Source organism: Coregonus lavaretus, assembly GCF_964263955.1.
Source record: "Coregonus lavaretus genome assembly, chromosome: 36".
NCBI lineage: Eukaryota > Metazoa > Chordata > Actinopteri > Salmoniformes > Salmonidae > Coregonus > Coregonus lavaretus.
In genome coordinates, this window is record NC_140023.1 from 12,620,660 (window position 1) to 12,639,380 (window position 18,721).

Sequence of the window (18,721 nt, forward strand, 5' to 3'; positions counted from 1 at the left end):
CTCCGGAGCCAGAGCAATCCGCTCCACCGGGGTCCGGTCCAACTCCGGTCAGCGGATCCACTCCGGAGCCAGAGCAATCCGCTCCACCGGGGTCCGGTCCAACTCCGGTCAGCGGATCCACTCTGGAGCCAGAGCAATCCGCTCCACCGGGGTCCAGTCCTACTCCGGTCAGCCGCTCCACTCCGGAGCCAGAGCAGTTCGATCCACCGTCGTCGGGTCCAGCTCCAGTCAGCGGTTCCAGTCCAGACCCAGACGTCAGCCCCTCTCCAGGTTCGGGGTCTCCCACACAAGGGTCCAGACAGGGCTTGGTACGTCGTGGGAGGAAGGAGAGGGGAAGCAGCGCGCCGAGGTCCAGACCAGACCAGGGGCACAACAGGGAGGTGGAGAGTAAGTTGTGGTCACGCCCGAAGCCGGATCCGCCTCCGAGGCGGAATGCCCACCCGGGCCCTACCCTGTTATGTTTATGTGGTGCGGTCGGAGTCCGCACCTTTGGGGGGGGGGGGGGTACTGTCACGCCCTGACTCAGGGGACGTTTATTTGTTGAGTCAGGGTGTGTATATTCCGTGTTGTGTTCTTTCTATGGTGTAGATTCTAGTATGTCTATTTCTATGTTGGCCGGGGTGGTTCCCAATCAGAGGCAGCTGTCGATCGTTACTTAGTCAGCCTTTTGACACGAGTTAGTTGTGGGATCTTGTTCCGTGTAAGGTATGTTGTGTGTATGCTACCTTGGACTTCACGTTTCGTTTGTTGTTTTGTCATGGTGTATATTCGTTAAATAAACATGTATGCTTATCACGCTGCGCCTTGGTCCGTCCAGTCTATAAACGATCATGACAAGAAGTCACATAATTAGTTAAATAAAGTCCACCTATGTGCAATCTAAGTGTCACATGATCTGTCAATGATCTCAGTATTTATACACCTGTTCTGAAAGGCCCCAGACTCTGCAACACCACTAAGTAAGGGGCACCACCAAGCTAGCGGCACCATGAAGACCAAGGAGCTCTCCAAACAGGTCAGGGACAAAGTTGTGGAGAAGTACAAATCAGGGTTGGGTTATAAAAAAATATCTAAAACTTTGAACATCCCACGGAGCACCATTAAAACCATTATTTTAAAAAATGGAAAGATTACGGCACCACAACAAACCTGCCAAGAGAGTGCCGCCCACCAAAACTCACGGACCAGGCAAGGAGGGCATTAATCAGAGAGGCAACAAAGAGACCAAAGATAACCCTGAATGAGCTGCAAAGCTCCACAGCGGAGATTGGAGCATCTGTCCATAGGGCCACTTTAAGCCGTACACTTCACAGAGCTGTGCTTTAAGGAAGAGTGGCCAGAAAAAAGCCATTGTTTAAAGAAAAGAATAAGCAAACACGTTTGGTGTTCGCCAAAAGGCATGTGGGACTCCCAAAACATATGGAAAAAGGTACTCTGGTCAGATGAGACTAAAATTAAGCTTTTTGGTTATCAAGGAAAACGCTATGTCTGGTGCAAACTCAACACCATCCCCACAGTGAAGCATGGTGGTGGCAGCATCATGCTGTGGGGATGTTTTTCATCGGCAGGGACTGGGAAACTGGTCAGAATTGAAGGAATGATGGATGGCGCTAAATACAGGGAAATTCTTGAGGGAAACCTGTTTCAGTCTTCCAGAGATTTGAGCCTGGGATGGAGGTTCACCATCCAGCAGGGCAATGACCCTAAGCATACTGCTAAAGCAACATTTGAGTGGTTCAATGGGAAACATTTAAATGTCTTGGAATGGCCTAGTCAAAGCCCAGACCTCAATCCAATTGAGAATCTGTGGTATGAATTAAAGGTTGCTGTACACCAGCGGAACCCATCCAACTTGAAGGAGCTGGAGCAGTTTTGCCTTGAAGAAGGGGCAAAAATCCCAGTGGCTAGATGTGCCAAGCTTATAGAGAAATACCCCAAGAGACTTGCAGCTGTAATTGCTGCAAAAGGTGGCACATCTTCAAAGTGGTAGGCATGTTGTGTAAATCAAATGATACAAACCCCCCAGAAATCCATTTTAATTCCAGGTTGTAAGGCAACAAAATAGGAAAAATGCCAAGGGTGGTTTCGCAAGCCACTGTACACTTAGTATTAATTTCTTAGCTACAGTATACATATCTCCCTTGCATATTACATAATTTATGCAGTAGCATACAATACATTTCTGGACTCAGTTTGTTGTGCTGTGCTCACTTGAACAGGAAGGTGGCATAGCTGTCCTTCATGGGCAAATTTTGTCATCAAACTTTGGCATCAAATTCTGGCATTCTCTGGATTGATGGTGCTTTCATGACAACTGGGAACTCTGAAAAAAACAAGGTTGAATCCTGATGATGTCGTTGATCTTCAGGTCGTAGCTCTAGAAAGAGGCCCGAGTTCCGGATTTACAATTCCGAGTTGGATGACCGTTCAAAACGTATTTTCCCAGTCAGAGCTCTTTTTACGAGTTCCCAGTTGTCTTGAACTCACTGAAGTCAGATTTCGCAGTTCCGAGTTAACAGTTGTTTTGAGCGCGGCATAAATCATGCTTCATTGACAGCATGGCCAATGTTGAATGTTTATCATCTTAAGCTTGGTAAAGAGACCCTTAATCCCAGACTTGGGACAACACAGCCACTCCACTGAATAGCAGGCTAGTGATTGCTTTGCAATGCATGTAGTTAGCCACTGATTCCTTCCAAACCACTCATTGTTGAATTTGCGATTTCCAACTTGTTGTGTAATGTTTATGTCCAATGGCCGATGAGTTTTATCTATAATTTCTCTTCATTATTAATCTTCATATGACAAGGATTAAAAAGGATTTGCCAGTAGATTGTCGACTTGATTCATGATGATGACTGCTAGCTAAGATTTTGAAAGGATGATGTTGACATGATCAGTCCAATCAAAGCTACTGTAGACATAACGTGATTTGTTGTCATTTTATCTGTGGCCAATAACCTTGAGCCTTCTTGGATGGGCACTTCTAATATAACTCTACGGCAGCACCTAAGGGGCTTGAATTTTCGAGCTCTACCCTTAGACTTGGCGGTGACGTAGTGTCCCCATGAGTGACAAAACACTGAGCGGCGCAACTAGAGAACATTACCAACACCTATGCTCTGTATTTTCCGCTGGCTGCCCCACCACCACAGAATGCACTGAGCTAGTCTGAAACACCTGTATTTTGGAGCAGCCTTACTCAAGAAAGCAAAAAGGCGGCTTTATTAACTCAATTACTATTTATTTATTTACATTGTTTGCAAACAGATATGTGACACGTATTAATGCCAAAATAACATACAAAACAACTGTATTTTTAATTTTTTAATTTTTAATGTATACAAATGTTTGGCTCTGCCCCACCTGCCCTGTATGACGGGTCGCCACTGGTTACATCTGAATTTAATAACCAGCAAAAAACACTAAACACTGCCTTATAATATCTTAAATATTAGTGCCATTGCAACTCATTCAATGACTACAGCAAGGGTGTAAAAATGGTTGAATGAAACAATATGACACATTTATCAGGATGTATCTCTGTCAGAATATGGATCAGCAATACTGAAAGGTTCTTCTAAGCAACAAGACCTGTGAAAGCTGCATCCATACCTCATTACTATGACACAGGACCAGACCGACACATGAGTGTATTGAGGATGGGGAATAAACTACAAACAATCATCATACAAAACAAGCCTATGTATTAACATACTTTTTACAACATTTGGACCATATCAGCCTTGGTCAGGTTTTCAACAGTTCCACATCAGTGACTGTACAACGTCTTGCAAAGGGCACTGGTTACATTATGTATTTAAAACAGGAAGGGTTAAAGAAGTGATGTCTATATGGATCAGGAAGTAGAGTCAGTTGCCTGGGTGCCTTGATCCCTGACACACACCAGTTTGCCCGTACAAACATAAATACTGTCAGACTTTCTCGCTCATCCACTCATGGCAACACATCACCTCCTTGTCCTGGACATCTTTTTCTTCCTCACTGGACTCTCAGGTAAGTGAGGGAAGACATTTTGTTGTTTGATATTATTAGACTCACTTCCTCTAACTCAGACACTGAGAATGAGTACATGCTGAAAGTCATAACACTTATAATGTTCTGTCTACTTTGCCCATAGATGTTGTAGTCACATAAAACATGTTCAGTATGTTGTGTTCAGATTTATTGAAGAGTTGTTTTATGATGTATTTGTAAAACAGTTGTACTTTTCAACAGTTCTCCAGTTTTAGTTTTTGCACAATACATTTAAATAAGACTGCCAGTAAAAAATAACTAAAATAATAAGAAATAGAAAAGAAAAACCTCTCCCATGTGTCTATCAATATGAAAAATGTATACTGTGTTTTTATCTATATGTTTTTAAGAAATGTGTCAAAACTATATTTTGCACAAAATCTTTTGTTCAACATTGTACTACAGTAGATATCAGCGCAACCATCCAGTCAATGATACAGTATAAAATAAAAATTCCATTAACTTCAACTTCTATTTTTATTTTTTTAAACATATATTTTAGTTGATTGAAACTAGAGATTGTCTCCATAGTTTAAGGATGCAGTATATTCCATGTCAAAGCTAAATATGAGTGTAAATTACTATGTGGTGTCACAAACACATGTTGTGACAACCACAGTTTGCCTCATTTTTCTACAGAGGTCACAAGTTCATGCATTATGTCAAGTTGTTTGGCTGATCATCAAGTGGGACTCTTGTACAGCTGGGTAAAATGAAAGTACAGTATCTATCAATGTGTTCTCTGTTGTTATGTCTCCAGGTATACAGAGTGTGTCCACAGTGAGCCATGTGACTGTAAAGAAAGGAGGCTCCATCACCATCCCATGTCTCTATGATCAGAGATATAGAAACCATGTGAAATACTGGTGTAAGGGACATAAGTTCTTGTATTGCTCTACTCAAATGTGTACTAAGCCTAAGAGTACATCTGATTGGTTGTCCATCTCTGATAATGTTACTACGAGTATCTTCACTTTGACCATGAATAATCTGCAACCAGTGGTCTCTGACTATTTCTGGTGTGCTGTGGAGAAATTTGGACCAGATGAAAAGACATATCTGTCTCTGTCAGTTACCACAGGTAAGATCCAAACACTACTCACCTCTCTGCTCATTAAAATACTATCTAGTGAGTTTAGTAATACCATGTATAATTGGTTTAGATTAGCAGCTGAATTTCCCCCAATAATCTGACACACACTGGCCTCATAATTGTATTCAAAACATATGTAAAATGTATGCACGCATGACTGTAAGTTCCTTAGGATAACAGTATCTGCTAAATGGTATACAGTATATTTTTATTATACTATATATGATCTAGATTTACCTTTTTAAGATGACCAAACATGTACTCAGACATACATCTTGTATGAGGATTATTTGACATTGACACAAATGTTGACCCTTCAAATCCCCTCACTGTCCAGGTACACCAGGACTCTATGTGGACCAACAACATGTGACTGGAGTTGAAGGACAGAGTGTCACTGTCAATTGTAGCTATATTAACACTGGAGATATGAGGTGGTGCAGGATGGGTGGCTCTTGTGTGAAGGAATCTGAGACTTTAGATGCAGGAGCATCAGTGAAATTAAAGCGGATTTCCACCAATGGAAAAAAAGTAATGATCGTGACTATGAGTGGACTGGACAGGGAGAATACAGGCTGGTACTGGTGTGCAGTGGGAGACCTACAGATGCCTGTTCATATCACTGTCAATCAAAAAACGATAGCACAAAGTACCACCACCATCACCACCACCACCTACATCAGGAGTAAGTACAGCGCAATCCCATAACCAAGTATGATTCCCTGTTATTTATCCATTGTTGTTAGAGATTAAGGAACATTGAAAGGCCTTTTCTAAAACAAAGTGGAAATATGTTGACCACGCATTCTCTTGAGATGATCCTATCAGTCATGTTAAAAGTCATTAAGAAAATGAATCTTCTTTTTAGAACTTTTTCATAATATCTACCATCTACATTTGAAATGAATACTGAAAATGATGAGAATTGGATTTTAATGCATGTCACACATTCGCTAAGAAAGCATGATAGTGATTAGTTTCAATCAACATCCCAATTACCTGGTTTATTAATTTGAATGTATTGAAGCTACTATATCATTTCTGTCTCTCACAGCAACAAAAGCTCCAACCACTCACCAAACTTCAGTAACCGGTGCTGAGTCTAACACTTCTCAGCCCACAGTCACCCCTTCTGTTACAGACCAGAACAATGGGGGAACTGACGAGAAGCGACAGGAAAGGATCCAGAGGTCAGTATTCAGTCTGCTGCATATCCCTCACTTTAATGGTCCTTTGTAGCTCAGTTGGTAGAGCATGGTGCTTGTAAAGCCAAGTTCGATTCCCGGGACCACCCATACAAAAACTGTATGCACGCATGGATAAAAGCATCTGCTAAATGGCATGTATATTTAATAGTCATCCAAATGGTTGGTGACACTGCAAGGGTGTGGGGGCATCTGTGACAAGTGGCAAATTTACCATTAGGCAGAAGAGGCAATTGCCTCAGGCCTCACATCATCAAGGGGCCTTGGTACAATTTAAAAAATATATATACTAATATATATATATATATATATATATATATATATATATATATACAGTGGGGGGAAAAAGTATTTAGTCAGCCACCAATTGTGCAAGTTCTCCCACTTATAAAGATGAGAGAGGTCTGTAATTTTCATCATAGGTACATGTCAACTATGACAGACAAAATGAGAAAAAAAATTCCAGAAAATCACATTGTAGGATTGTTAATTAATTTATTTGCAAATTATGGTGGAAAATAAGTATTTGGTCAATAACAAAAGTTTCTCAATACTTTGTTATATACCCTTTGTTGGCAATGACACAGGTCAAACGTTTTCTGTAAGTCTTCACAAGGTTTTCACACACTGTTGCTGGTATTTTGGCCCATTCCTCTATGCAAATCTCCTCTAGAGCAGTGATGTTTTGGGGCTGTCGCTGGGCAACACGGACTTTCAACTCCCTCCAAAGATTTTCTATGGGGTTGAGATCTGGAGACTGGCTAGGCCACTCCAGGACCTTGAAATGCTTCTTACGAAGCCACTCCTTCGTTGCCCGGGCGGTGTGTTTGGGATCATTGTCATGCTGAAAGACCCAGCCACGTTTCATCTTCAATGCCCTTGCTGATGGAAGGAGGTTTTCACTCAAAATCTCACGATACCTGGCCCCATTAATTCTTTCCTTTACATGGATCAGTCGTCCTGGTCCCTTTGCAGAAAAACAGCCCCAAAGCAAGATGTTTACACCCCCATGCTTCACAGTAGGTATGGTGTTCTTTGGATGCAACTCAGCATTCTTTGTCCTCCAAACACGACGAGTTGAGTTTTTACCAAAAAGTTATATTTTGGTTTCATCTGACCATATGACATTCTCACAATCCTCTTCTGGATCATCCAAATGCACTCTAGCAAACTTCAGACGGGCCTGGACATGTACTGGCTTAGGCAGGGGGACACGTATGGCACTGCAGGATATGAGTCCCTGGCGGCGTAGTGTGTTACTGATGGTAGGCTTTGTTACTTTGGTCCCAGCTCTCTGCAGGTCATTCACTAGGTCCCCCCGTGTGGTTCTGGGATTTTTGCTTGTGATCATTTTGACCCCACGGGGTGAGATCTTGTGTAGAGCCCCAGATCGAGGGAGATTATCAGTGGTCTTGTATGTCTTCCATTTCCTAATAATTGCTCCCACATTTGATTTCTTCAAACCAAGCTGCTTACCTATTGCAGATTCAGTCTTCCCAGCCTGGTGCAGGTCTACAATTTTGTTTCTGGTGTCCTTTGACAGCTCTTTGGTCTTGGCCATAGTGGAGTTTGGAGTGTGACTGTTTGAGGTTGTGGACAGGTGTCTTTAATACTGATAACAAGTTCAAACAGGTGCCATTAATACAGGTAATGAGTGGAGGACAGAGGAGCCTCTTAAAGAAGAAGTCACAGGTCTGAGAGAGCCTGAAATCTTGCTTGTTTGTAGGTGACCAAATACTTATTTTCCACCATAATTTGCAAATAAATTCATAAAAAATCCTACAATGTGATTTTCTGGATTATTTTTCTCAATTTATCTGTCATAGTTGACGTGTACCTATGATAAAAATTACAGGCCTCTCTCATCTTTTTAAGTGGGAGAACTTGCACAATTGGTGGCTGACTAAATACTTTTTTCCCCCACTGTATATACAGTGCATTTGGAAATTATTCAGACCCCTTGACTTTTTCCACATTTTGTTATGTTACAGCCTTATTCTAAAATGGATCAAAACAAATCCTCATCAATCTACACACAATACCCCATAATGACAAATTGAAACAGGTGTTTAGACATTTTTGCAAATGTATGAAGTAAAATAAAACAGAAATACCTTATTTACATAAGTATTCAGACCCTTTGCTATGTTTCCATTGATCATTCTTGAGATGTTTCTACAACTTGATTGGAGTCCACCTGTGGTAAATTCAATTGATTGGACATGATTTGGAAAGGCACACACCTGTCTATACAAGGTCTTACAGTTGACTATGCATGTCAGAGCAAAAACCCAGCCATGAGGTCGAAGGAATTGTCCGTAGAGCTCTGAGACAGGATTGTGTCGAGGCACAGCTCTGGGGAAGGGTACCAAAACATTTCTGCAGCATTGAAGGTCCCCAAGAACACAGAGGCCTCCATCATTCTTAAATGGAAAAAGTTTGGAACCACCAATACTCTTCCTAGAGCTGGCTCCCCTGCCAAACTGAGCAATCAGGGGAGAAGGGCCTTGGTCAGGGAGGTGACCAAGAACCCAATGGTCACTCTGCCAGAGCTCCAGAGTTCCTCTGTGGAGATGGGAGAACCTTCCAGAAGGACAACCATGTCTGCAGCACTCCACCAATCAGGCCTTTATGGTATAGTGGCCAGACGGATGCCACTCCTGAGTAAAAGGCACATGACAGCCCGCATGGAGTTTGCTAAAAGGCACCTAAAGGACTCTCAGACCATAAGAAAGAAGATTCACTGGTCTGATGAAACCAAGATTGAACACTTTGGCCTGAAAAGTGTCACGTCTGGAGGAAACCAGGCACCATACCTACGGTGAAGCATGAAAAGGGTATGAATAATTATATAAATGTTATAGTTCAGTTTAAAATTTCCAAACATTTCTAAAAGCCTGTTTCTGCTTTGTCATTATGAGATATTGTGTGTAGATTGATGAGGGAAACAATTATTGTGTTTAGATCAGGGGTGTCAAACTCATTTTAGCTCAGGGGCCACATGGAGGAAAATCTATTCCCAAGTGGGCCGGACCGGAAAAATCATGGTATATATAACTTAAAAACAACAACTTCAGATTGTTTTCTTTGTTTTAATACGATCAACATACAACATAAAGCTGGAGCCTGAGGACAGTGTTTCCAAAATAGTACAAGCACAACATCACTATTAATCATAAAACACGTCAAGTTTATTTGAAAATTCTAAAGAAAAAGAACACACAAACACACAATGCCTCAGTGATTAACAGAACTGTTTCACAGATCACAGAACTATATCAGGGTGTCATTTCTCAGGCAGAAATGTAGATAAAAATAATGAAATCCTGTTCCCCAAACAAGTGCAAGAACCACAGAGTCAAGAATAGGTTAAATATACAAATAAAATAAAATCAATTAAAAACAATAGCACATCAACATAAAAACATATAAACATAAATCTGAAAGCGTTGCTCAAACTCCCGTAACAGTCCAGTTATTTTATCTTTGAACCGCTTCATGTCTGCCACATGTTGGGTCGCGCACACATTTTTCAGACAGGGGAAGTGAGCTGCATCACCACCGGCAAGTTGCGTCTCCCACAATGACAGCTTCAACTTGAAAGAACGTATGCTGTCATAATACTGCGTGACAACTTTGTTGCGCCCTTGCAGCTGTTTGTTCAAGTTATCCACCATAAATGCAAGGTCCGGCATCCATTCTGCGGAATGAAATTCTAACACTGGTTTGCCCTTTTCTTCCATGAACTGTTCAATTTTTTCTCGTAAATCAAAGAAACGCCTCAGCACAGCACCTCGGCTTAACCATCTTACCTCAGTGTGGTATGGCAGGCCATAGATGTGGTCTTTCTCTCTGAGAAGGCTGTCAAACTGACGGGGGATCAGGCTTCTGGATCGGATGAAATTAACAGTTTGGATGACCACCTTCATGACGTTATCCATCTTTAATGACTTGCAACACAATGCCTCCTGGTGCAAAATACAGTGAAAAGTCAAAAAGTAAAGTCCTCCATTTGCACATTGCACTTTCTCTCTGAACTTTGTCACAACGCCTGCTTTATTCCCGATCATTGAGGGCGCACCATCTGTAGCCAGGCTGACAGCGCGGGACCAGTCCACTCCGACCCTGTCCAGCGCGCCGACGAGTGCGGTAAAAATATCAGCTGCTGTCGTTGTATCTGTCATCGGCACCAACTCCACAAACTCCTCGGTGACGGTCAATGTGTCATCAACTCCGCGGATGAAAAAATGGCCAGTTGTGCAACATCTGTAATGTCCGTGCTTTCATCAATTGCAACCGAAAACGCAATAAATGACTTTACTTTTTGCTTCAACTGGCTGTCTAAATCCACTGAAAGATCGGAAATCCTGTCTGCAACTGTGTTTCTTGTCAGGCTGATATTTGCAAAAGCCTGCCGCTTTTCAGGGCACACAATCTCCGCTGCCTTCATCATGCATGTTTTTACAAATTCACCCTCACTAAATGGTTTTGAAGCCACTGCGATTTCATTAGCAATGAGGTAGCTAGCTTTCACTGCAGCGTCACTGATGTCTCGGCTGTGAGTAAACACAGACTGCTGTTTCTTCAGACCCGCCAACAGTTCATTCACCTTCTCTCATCTCCGCTGTCCTTGAAAGTTGTCATATTTGTCGGCATGAAGACTCACATAGTGGCGACGAAGGTTATATTCTTTCAGCACTGCAACATGCTCTGAACACACCAAACATACAGCTTTCCCATTCAATTCCGTGATTAAATAGGATGACCATTTTTCTTGGAACACTCTGCACTCTGCGTCCACTTTTCTCTTTTTTGACAGAGACATATTGGGGCAATGAGGGTGCCAAAGCACATAATGTTAAAAGTCGTAATAAATATCGCGGGCAAAACAAAGTAGCTCATTGGCTGCACGTGCTTGACCTACTTGCTCTGCCCCGGTATAAACAGTTTGCTTGCTTAACACAATTGCTATTGCGCCATCCAGTGGACACAATTGGAACAGCATTTTATTTTATTGAATTTTTTTATTATTTTTTATTATTTTTTTCAAAATCATCTCGCGGGCCGGATTAAACCCGTTTGCGGGCCTGATCCGGCCCGCGGGCCGTACGTTTGACACCCCTGGTTTAGATTGATGAGGGGAAAAAACAATTTAATCCAAGTCTGTAACGTAACAAAATGTGGAAAAAGTCAAGGGGTCTGAATGCTTTCCGAATGCACTGTAGATATAGGAAAGAGACTTCAAAACCTTATTCCTTATGATTTATTTTTTGACTGTCTGTTTTGCGGTTTATGGATGTGTTATTCAATGCGTTTCTATTGGCTATGGTAGTAAAGATCAAATTCAATAATTTATCAAATAATTGTTTAAAAGTTTTTTGTTATATATACCTAAAGGGGTCCTAAAATTCTAAATTAAATAGCTAGATGATCCTTGGTATGACCATCTTAAAACAATTCCATATGTTAGCTTAGTAGGAAATCCTTCTTTAACCTGTCTCCTCCCCTTCATCTACACTGATGAAGTGGATTTAACAAGTGACATCAATAAGGGATCATTGCTTTCACCTGGATTCACCTGGTCAGTCTATGTCAATGAAAGAGCAGGTGTTCCTAATGTTTTGTACACTCAGTGTATGTGTAGCCCATGTATCTGATGCGGTCTGGCCAAAAAGAGTATGACATGTCATATCTTTTTGGCCAGACAACATCAGATACACTACATGACCAAATGTATGTGGACACGTGCTCATCGAGCATCTCATTCCAAAATCAATGACATTAAAATGGAGTTGGTCCCTTCTTTGCTGCTATAACAGTCTCTACTCTCTGGGAAGGCTTTCCACTAAATGTAGGACATTGCTGCGGGGAAATGCTTCCATTTAGCCACAAGAGCATTAGTGAGGTCGGGCACTGATGTTGGGTGATTAGGCCTTGCTCGCAGTCGGCGTTCCAATTAATCCCAAAGGTGTTTGATGGGGTTGAGGTCAGGGCTCTGTGCAGGCCAGTCAAGTTCTTCCACACCGATCTCAACAAACCATTTCTGTATGCACTTCGCTTTGTGCACAGGGGCATTGTCATGCTGAAACAGGAGAATGCCTTCCCCAAACTGTTGTCACAAAGTTGGAAGCACAGAATCATCTAGAACAGGGGTGTCAAACTCATTTTAGCTCAGGGGCCACATGGAGGAAAATCTATTCCCAAGTGGGCCGGACCGGAAAAATCATGGTATATATAACTTAAAAACAACAACTTCAGATTGTTTTCTTTGTTTTAATACGATCAACATACAACATAAAGCTGGAGCCTGAGGACAGTGTTTCCAAAATAGTACAAGCACAACATCACTATTAATCATAAAACACGTCAAGTTTATTTGAAAATTCTAAAGAAAAAGAACACACAAACACACAATGCCTCAGTGATTAACAGAACTGTTTCACAGATCACAGAACTATATCAGGGTGTCATTTCTCAGGCAGAAATGTAGATAAAAATAATGAAATCCTGTTCCCCAAACAAGTGCAAGAACCACAGAGTCAAGAATAGGTTAAATATACAAATCAAATCAAATCAATTAAAAACAATAGCAAATCAACATAAAAACATATAAACATAAAGCTGGAGCCTGAGGACAGTGTCCAAAAGCACAACATCACTATTAATCATAAAACACCTCAAGTTATTTGAAAGTTCTGAGGACAAAGAACACACAAACACACAATGCCTCAGTGATTAACAGAACTGTTTCACAGATCACAGAACTATATCAGGGTGTCATTTCTCAGGCAGAAATGTAGATAAAAATAATGAAATCCTGTTCCCCAAACAAGTGCAAGAACCACAGTCAAGAATAGGTTAAATATACAAATAAAATAAAATCAATTAAAAACAATAGCACATCAACATAAAAACACATAAACATAAAGCTGGAGCCTGAGGACAGTGTCCAAAAGCACAACATCACTTTTAATCATAAAACACCTCAAGTTATTTGAAAGTTCTGAGGACAAAGAACACACAAACACACAATGCCTCAGTGATTCACAGAAGTATATCACAGATCACAGAACTATATCAGGGTGTCATTTCTCAGGCAGAAATGTAGATAAAAATAATGAAATCCTGTTCCCCAAACAAGTGCAAGAACCACAGAGTCAAGAATAGGTTAAATATACAAATAAAATAAAATCAATTAAAAACAATAGCACATCAACATAAAAACATATAAACATAAATCTGAAAGCGTTGCTCAAACTCCCGTAACAGTCCAGTTATTTTATCTTTGAACCGCTTCATGTCTGCCACATGTTGGGTCGCGCACACATTTTTCAGACAGGGGAAGTGAGCTGCATCACCACCGGCAAGTTGCGTCTCCCACAATGACAGCTTCAACTTGAAAGAACGTATGCTGTCATAATACTGCGTGACAACTTTGTTGCGCCCTTGCAGCTGTTTGTTCAAGTTATCCACCATAAATGCAAGGTCCGGCATCCATTTTGCGGAATGAAATTCTAACACTGGTTTGCCCTTTTCTTCCATGAACTGTTCAATTTCTTCTCGTAAATCAAAGAAACGCCTCAGCACAGCACCTCGGCTTAACCATCTTACCTCAGTGTGGTATGGCAGGCCATAGATGTGGTCTTTCTCTCTGAGAAGGCTGTCAAACTGACGGGGGATCAGGCTTCTGGATCGGATGAAATTAACAGTTTGGATGACCACCTTCATGACGTTATCCATCTTTAATGACTTGCAACACAAAGCCTCCTGGTGCAAAATACAGTGAAAAGTCAAAAAATCACGTCCTCCATTTGCACATTGCACTTTCTCTCTGAACTTTGTCACAACGCCTGCTTTTTTCTCGATCATTGAGGGCGCACCATCTGTAGCCAGGCTGACAGCGCGGGACCAGTCCACTCCGACCCTGTCCAGCGCACCGACGAGTGCGGTAAAAATATCAGCTGCTGTCGTTGTATCTGTCATCGGCACCAACTCCACAAACTCCTCGGTGACGGTCAATGTGTCATCAACTCCGCGGATGAAAAAATGGCCAGTTGTGCAACATCTGTAATGTCCGTGCTTTCATCAATTGCAACCGAAAACACAATAAATTACTTTACTTTTTGCTTCAACTGGCTGTCTAAATCCACTGAAAGATCGGAAATCCTGTCTGCAACTGTGTTTCTTGTCAGGCTGATATTTGCAAAAGCCTGCCGCTTTTCAGGGCACACAATCTCCGCTGCCTTCATCATGCATGTTTTTACAAATTCACCCTCACTAAATGGTTTTGAAGCCACTGCGATTTCATTAGCAATGAGGTAGCTAGCTTTCACTGCAGCGTCACTGATGTCTCGGCTGTGAGTAAACACAGACTGCTGTTTCTTCAGACCCGCCAACAGTTCATTCACCTTCTCTCATCTCCGCTGTCCTTGAAAGTTGTCATATTTGTCGGCATGAAGACTCACATAGTGGCGACGAAGGTTATATTCTTTCAGCACTGCAACATGCTCTGAACACACCAAACATACAGCTTTCCCATTCAATTCCGTGATTAAATAGGATGACCATTTTTCTTGGAACACTCTGCACTCTGCGTCCACTTTTCTCTTTTTTGACAGAGACATATTGGGGCAATGAGGGTGCCAAAGCACATAATGTTAAAAGTAGAAGCCGTAATAAATATCGCGGGCAAAACAAAGTAGCTCATTGGCTGCACGTGCTTGACCTACTTGCTCTGCCCCGGTATAAACAGTTTGCTTGCTTAACACAATTGCTATTGCGCCATCCAGTGGACGCAAATGGAACAGCAGTTTATTTTATTAAAATTATTATTTTTTATATATTTTTTTTCAAAATCATCTCGCGGGCCGGATTAAACCCGTTTGCGGGCCTGATCCGGCCCGCAGGCCGTACGTTTGACACCCCTGATCTAGAATGTCATTGTATGCTGTAGTTTTAAGATTTCCCTTCACTGGAACTAAGGGGCCTAGCCCGAACCATGAAAAACAGCCCCAGACCATCATACCTCATCCACCAAACTTTACAGCTGGCACTATGCATTGGGGCAGGTATCGTTCTCCTGGCATCCGCCAAACCCAGATTCGTCCATCGGACTGCCAGATGGTGAAGCGTGATTCATCACTCAAGAGATAGTGTTTCCACTACTCCAGAGTCCAATGGTGGCGAGCTTTACACCACTCCAGCCGACGCTTGGCATTGCGCATGGTGATCTTAAGCTTGTGTGCGGCTGCTCGGCCATAGAAACCCATTTCATGAAGCTCCCGACGAACATTTATTGTGCTGACGTTGCTTCCAGAGGCAGTTTGGACCTTGTTAGTGAGTGTTGTAACCGAGGACAGACGATTTTTACATGCTACATGCTTCAGCACTCGGCGGTCCTGTTCTATGAGCTTGTGTGGCCTACCATTTTGCGGCTGAGCCGTTGTTGATCCTAGACATTTCTACTTCACAATAACAGCACTTATAGTTAACCGGAGCAGCTCTAGCAGGGCAGAAATGTGACAAACTGACTTGTTGGAATGGTGGCATCCTACAGTATGATGGTGCCACATTGAAAGTCACTGAGCTCTTCAGTAAGGCAATGTTTGTTTATGGAGATTGCATGGCTGTGGGCTCGATTTTATACACCTGTAAGCAATGGGGTGTGGCTGAATTAGCCGAATACACTAATTTGAAGGGGTGTCCACATACTTTTGTTTACTGTATATAGTGTACATGAAGTACATATAGTAAGACAGAGGGGAGCTGTTTCGCTTGCTCGGATGCTTTCTCCGTTGAGATAGTTTCAGCCACAAGGGAAGTTGGCGGGTGCACAGTGCACTGTTCGGATGCTGGAGAAGGTGCGAAGGTAACATACTTTTTAATATGATTTGTTTGACAATCAGATGAAAACAGGTTCATGGCACATTAAAACATTTTTACAGTTAAGTTACATGTCTTTACTATAAAACCCAGACTGGCCTCTGTCTGGGGCCTTCAAATCTTTAAGTCTGCCCCTGCCTGTGACTAGCAAGGCTAGAGACAGGTGTCTGGGTTAACAAGAATACTTTTAATTCCCCAAATTATAAATAAATGTCTATTTCATTTTCAGATATAGAAGATTGTATACAAAATGAAACACTTGCTTTAAATGTTCTTGCTTAAACATTTACCACTTCCCCATGGTTAGATATCTTTGTGTGTGTCCTGTGACATATATAAGAAATGTGTGTCGCAACAGTTCAAACAAAAATTATGCCTATGACATGTAGATCAATGACTGTGATTATCTAAATATTCTATTCTAATTTATTGTATTTTATATTCCAGTTTGCTGGTAGTCCTGCTCATTCCTCTGAGCCTGTTGGGGGTGGTGATAGCTGGTACCTTGGTCACATGGAAGATGTTGAGAAAACATAGTAAGTATTTGTTTTAATTATGTTAAAATGTGTATAATGTTTACGACTGTGATTTGCAGAATATAATAAATACAGGACAGTTGCTACTACAAATGAAAGGTTTGACATCAAAGATCATTAGTACCAACATCCTATTTTCTTTATTCCAGAGGACAAGAAGGCAAAGGGCCAACCACCAAACACCTCAGTAGTAAGCTATGATCATGTTATCTTCTCACTCATCTGTTCCTTTCTCTTCTTGATATTCTAGGGTTCTCTTTGATTAATAGTTAGTTATAACTAACATTTTAAATCAACCCGATCTCTTATGTGTAATATTAAAGTAAACAGTTTAAATATCACTTTTATTTTTCATTTAGTCATGCACTAAGTATGCATCTTTGACCAGAACAGACTTCCTCACATCTCACACCACAACTATTGACACTTGAACAATAACACATTTTGTGTTATCATTGGAGAAAAGTGAAACTGCAAAAAATATTCTAATTCATGTCAGTATGCATGCAGTATCCTTCTATGGCATATGGTAAAACAGTTTGTAAAGAAGGTTTGTGTTTCATTCCTTCAGCAGTCTGCTGACCCTGAGCAGGACATTACCTACAGCACTGTGAGCCACATCAGAGGAGCAACACAACAGGTTAAACCAAACCCCTTTGACCCAACCCCCCTTCAACACAACCTAAACCCTCTGCAAACCAACTCAAAGTGAAAGTCCACACTGTCTGTCTATCTCTGAGTTGATGTGATCATGTTGCTCTCGCTCCTCCATCACACAGGGCTTAAACCCTGAGAGACATGTTGACTTGTACAGCACTGTGATTCCTATGCAGCACAGGAAAGCACAAAGGGTAAACATTAAACTAAATGAACATATAAGCATGGTTAGTCTTATAGAAAATGTTTTCTGTCTTGAAAAGCAGAAATTGAATTTGCAGCTCTGATGTGTTGTAGAATGAACAGTGGATTCAAAATGAATGTAAATGTTTTCTGAATAACTTCCTGTGTAACTGTCTAGCAGCAGGACCCATTTCCGGATGATGCAGTGACATACAGCACCTTGGTCACCAAGAACAAGACCCAACCAAATGTAGGCCCACATAAAAAGCTGCTCTATTGTGTTGATGATTTGCTTAACTTATTCATACCTGTATGTGTCTACTGTGTACTGTGTCAATACAGAAGGTGCTGTATATCAACATTACAACTGTGTGTGTGTGTTCCTCCTCTCTAACAGGCAGCAGAACCAGATGATGTGGTCTACAGCACAGTGGCCCCACACCAGAGATAGGTCTGTATAAAGCATAAACATAACATAACTCTTCAGTCATGCAGCATGTTTGCCTTTTCATTTGCTGTCATCCTTTAACTGCATCTGACAGCATGTTGCTATGATTGTGAATCCAGTAGGAAACCATACTGCAAACAGATTGTGGTTTTAAGTGAGTGACTGAAGGTTGACTTTCTCTCCAGCAGGGGGTAGCAGCAGAGCAGTGACTGAATAAAATCCTTGGTCACAAAGAACCAGATGAGCTTTTGGGGGAAAATACTGGAGGATCTCAGTGTACTAGGGCATCAGAACAAAAGTGTCCAGACTGACAGTAAAACATATAATGTTATTTTATTTGTCACCCCCTGCCCCAACCCTTTGTCCTTAATATTTTCTTGTTCTGTTTTTATTTTTAAAGGATGAATCGTAATTTACATAATGGTTACGTGGAGGGAAGTGGGGGAGGGTTATGCTTTTTCAATTTCCGTCAAGGGGAGGGTTTAGTAATTTTTTTATCGAGTCCAGGGGAGGGTCATGTAATTTGTAATTGATTACATTTCAATATTTCACAGTGTTTTAGAATTAGTTGCTTCTTAGGCTATATATCGTTGTGTGCCCGATGCCGCCCCTCATTTCAGTTTTTCCGCTGGACGCACAATATCAGGTGCTCTTATAGGCTATTTAGTGTAGTCTCAAT

At 41.5% G+C, this 18,721-nt stretch overlaps 1 protein-coding gene across 1 annotated transcript; it reads left to right on the forward strand.

Annotated features, from left to right (window-relative positions):
* Positions 1-5,019: 5,019 nt before the first annotated feature.
* Positions 5,020-17,466, forward strand: LOC311110532 (polymeric immunoglobulin receptor-like; the record flags this gene model as incomplete). Its single annotated transcript, XM_084153042.1, has 6 exons — positions 5,020-5,119; positions 5,469-5,816; positions 6,273-6,321; positions 16,666-16,754; positions 16,904-16,944; positions 17,326-17,466. The coding sequence occupies 6 exons, from the start codon at positions 5,020-5,022 to the stop codon at positions 17,464-17,466; spliced, it is 768 nt and encodes a 255-aa protein (XP_084009168.1).
* Positions 17,467-18,721: the final 1,255 nt, after the last annotated feature.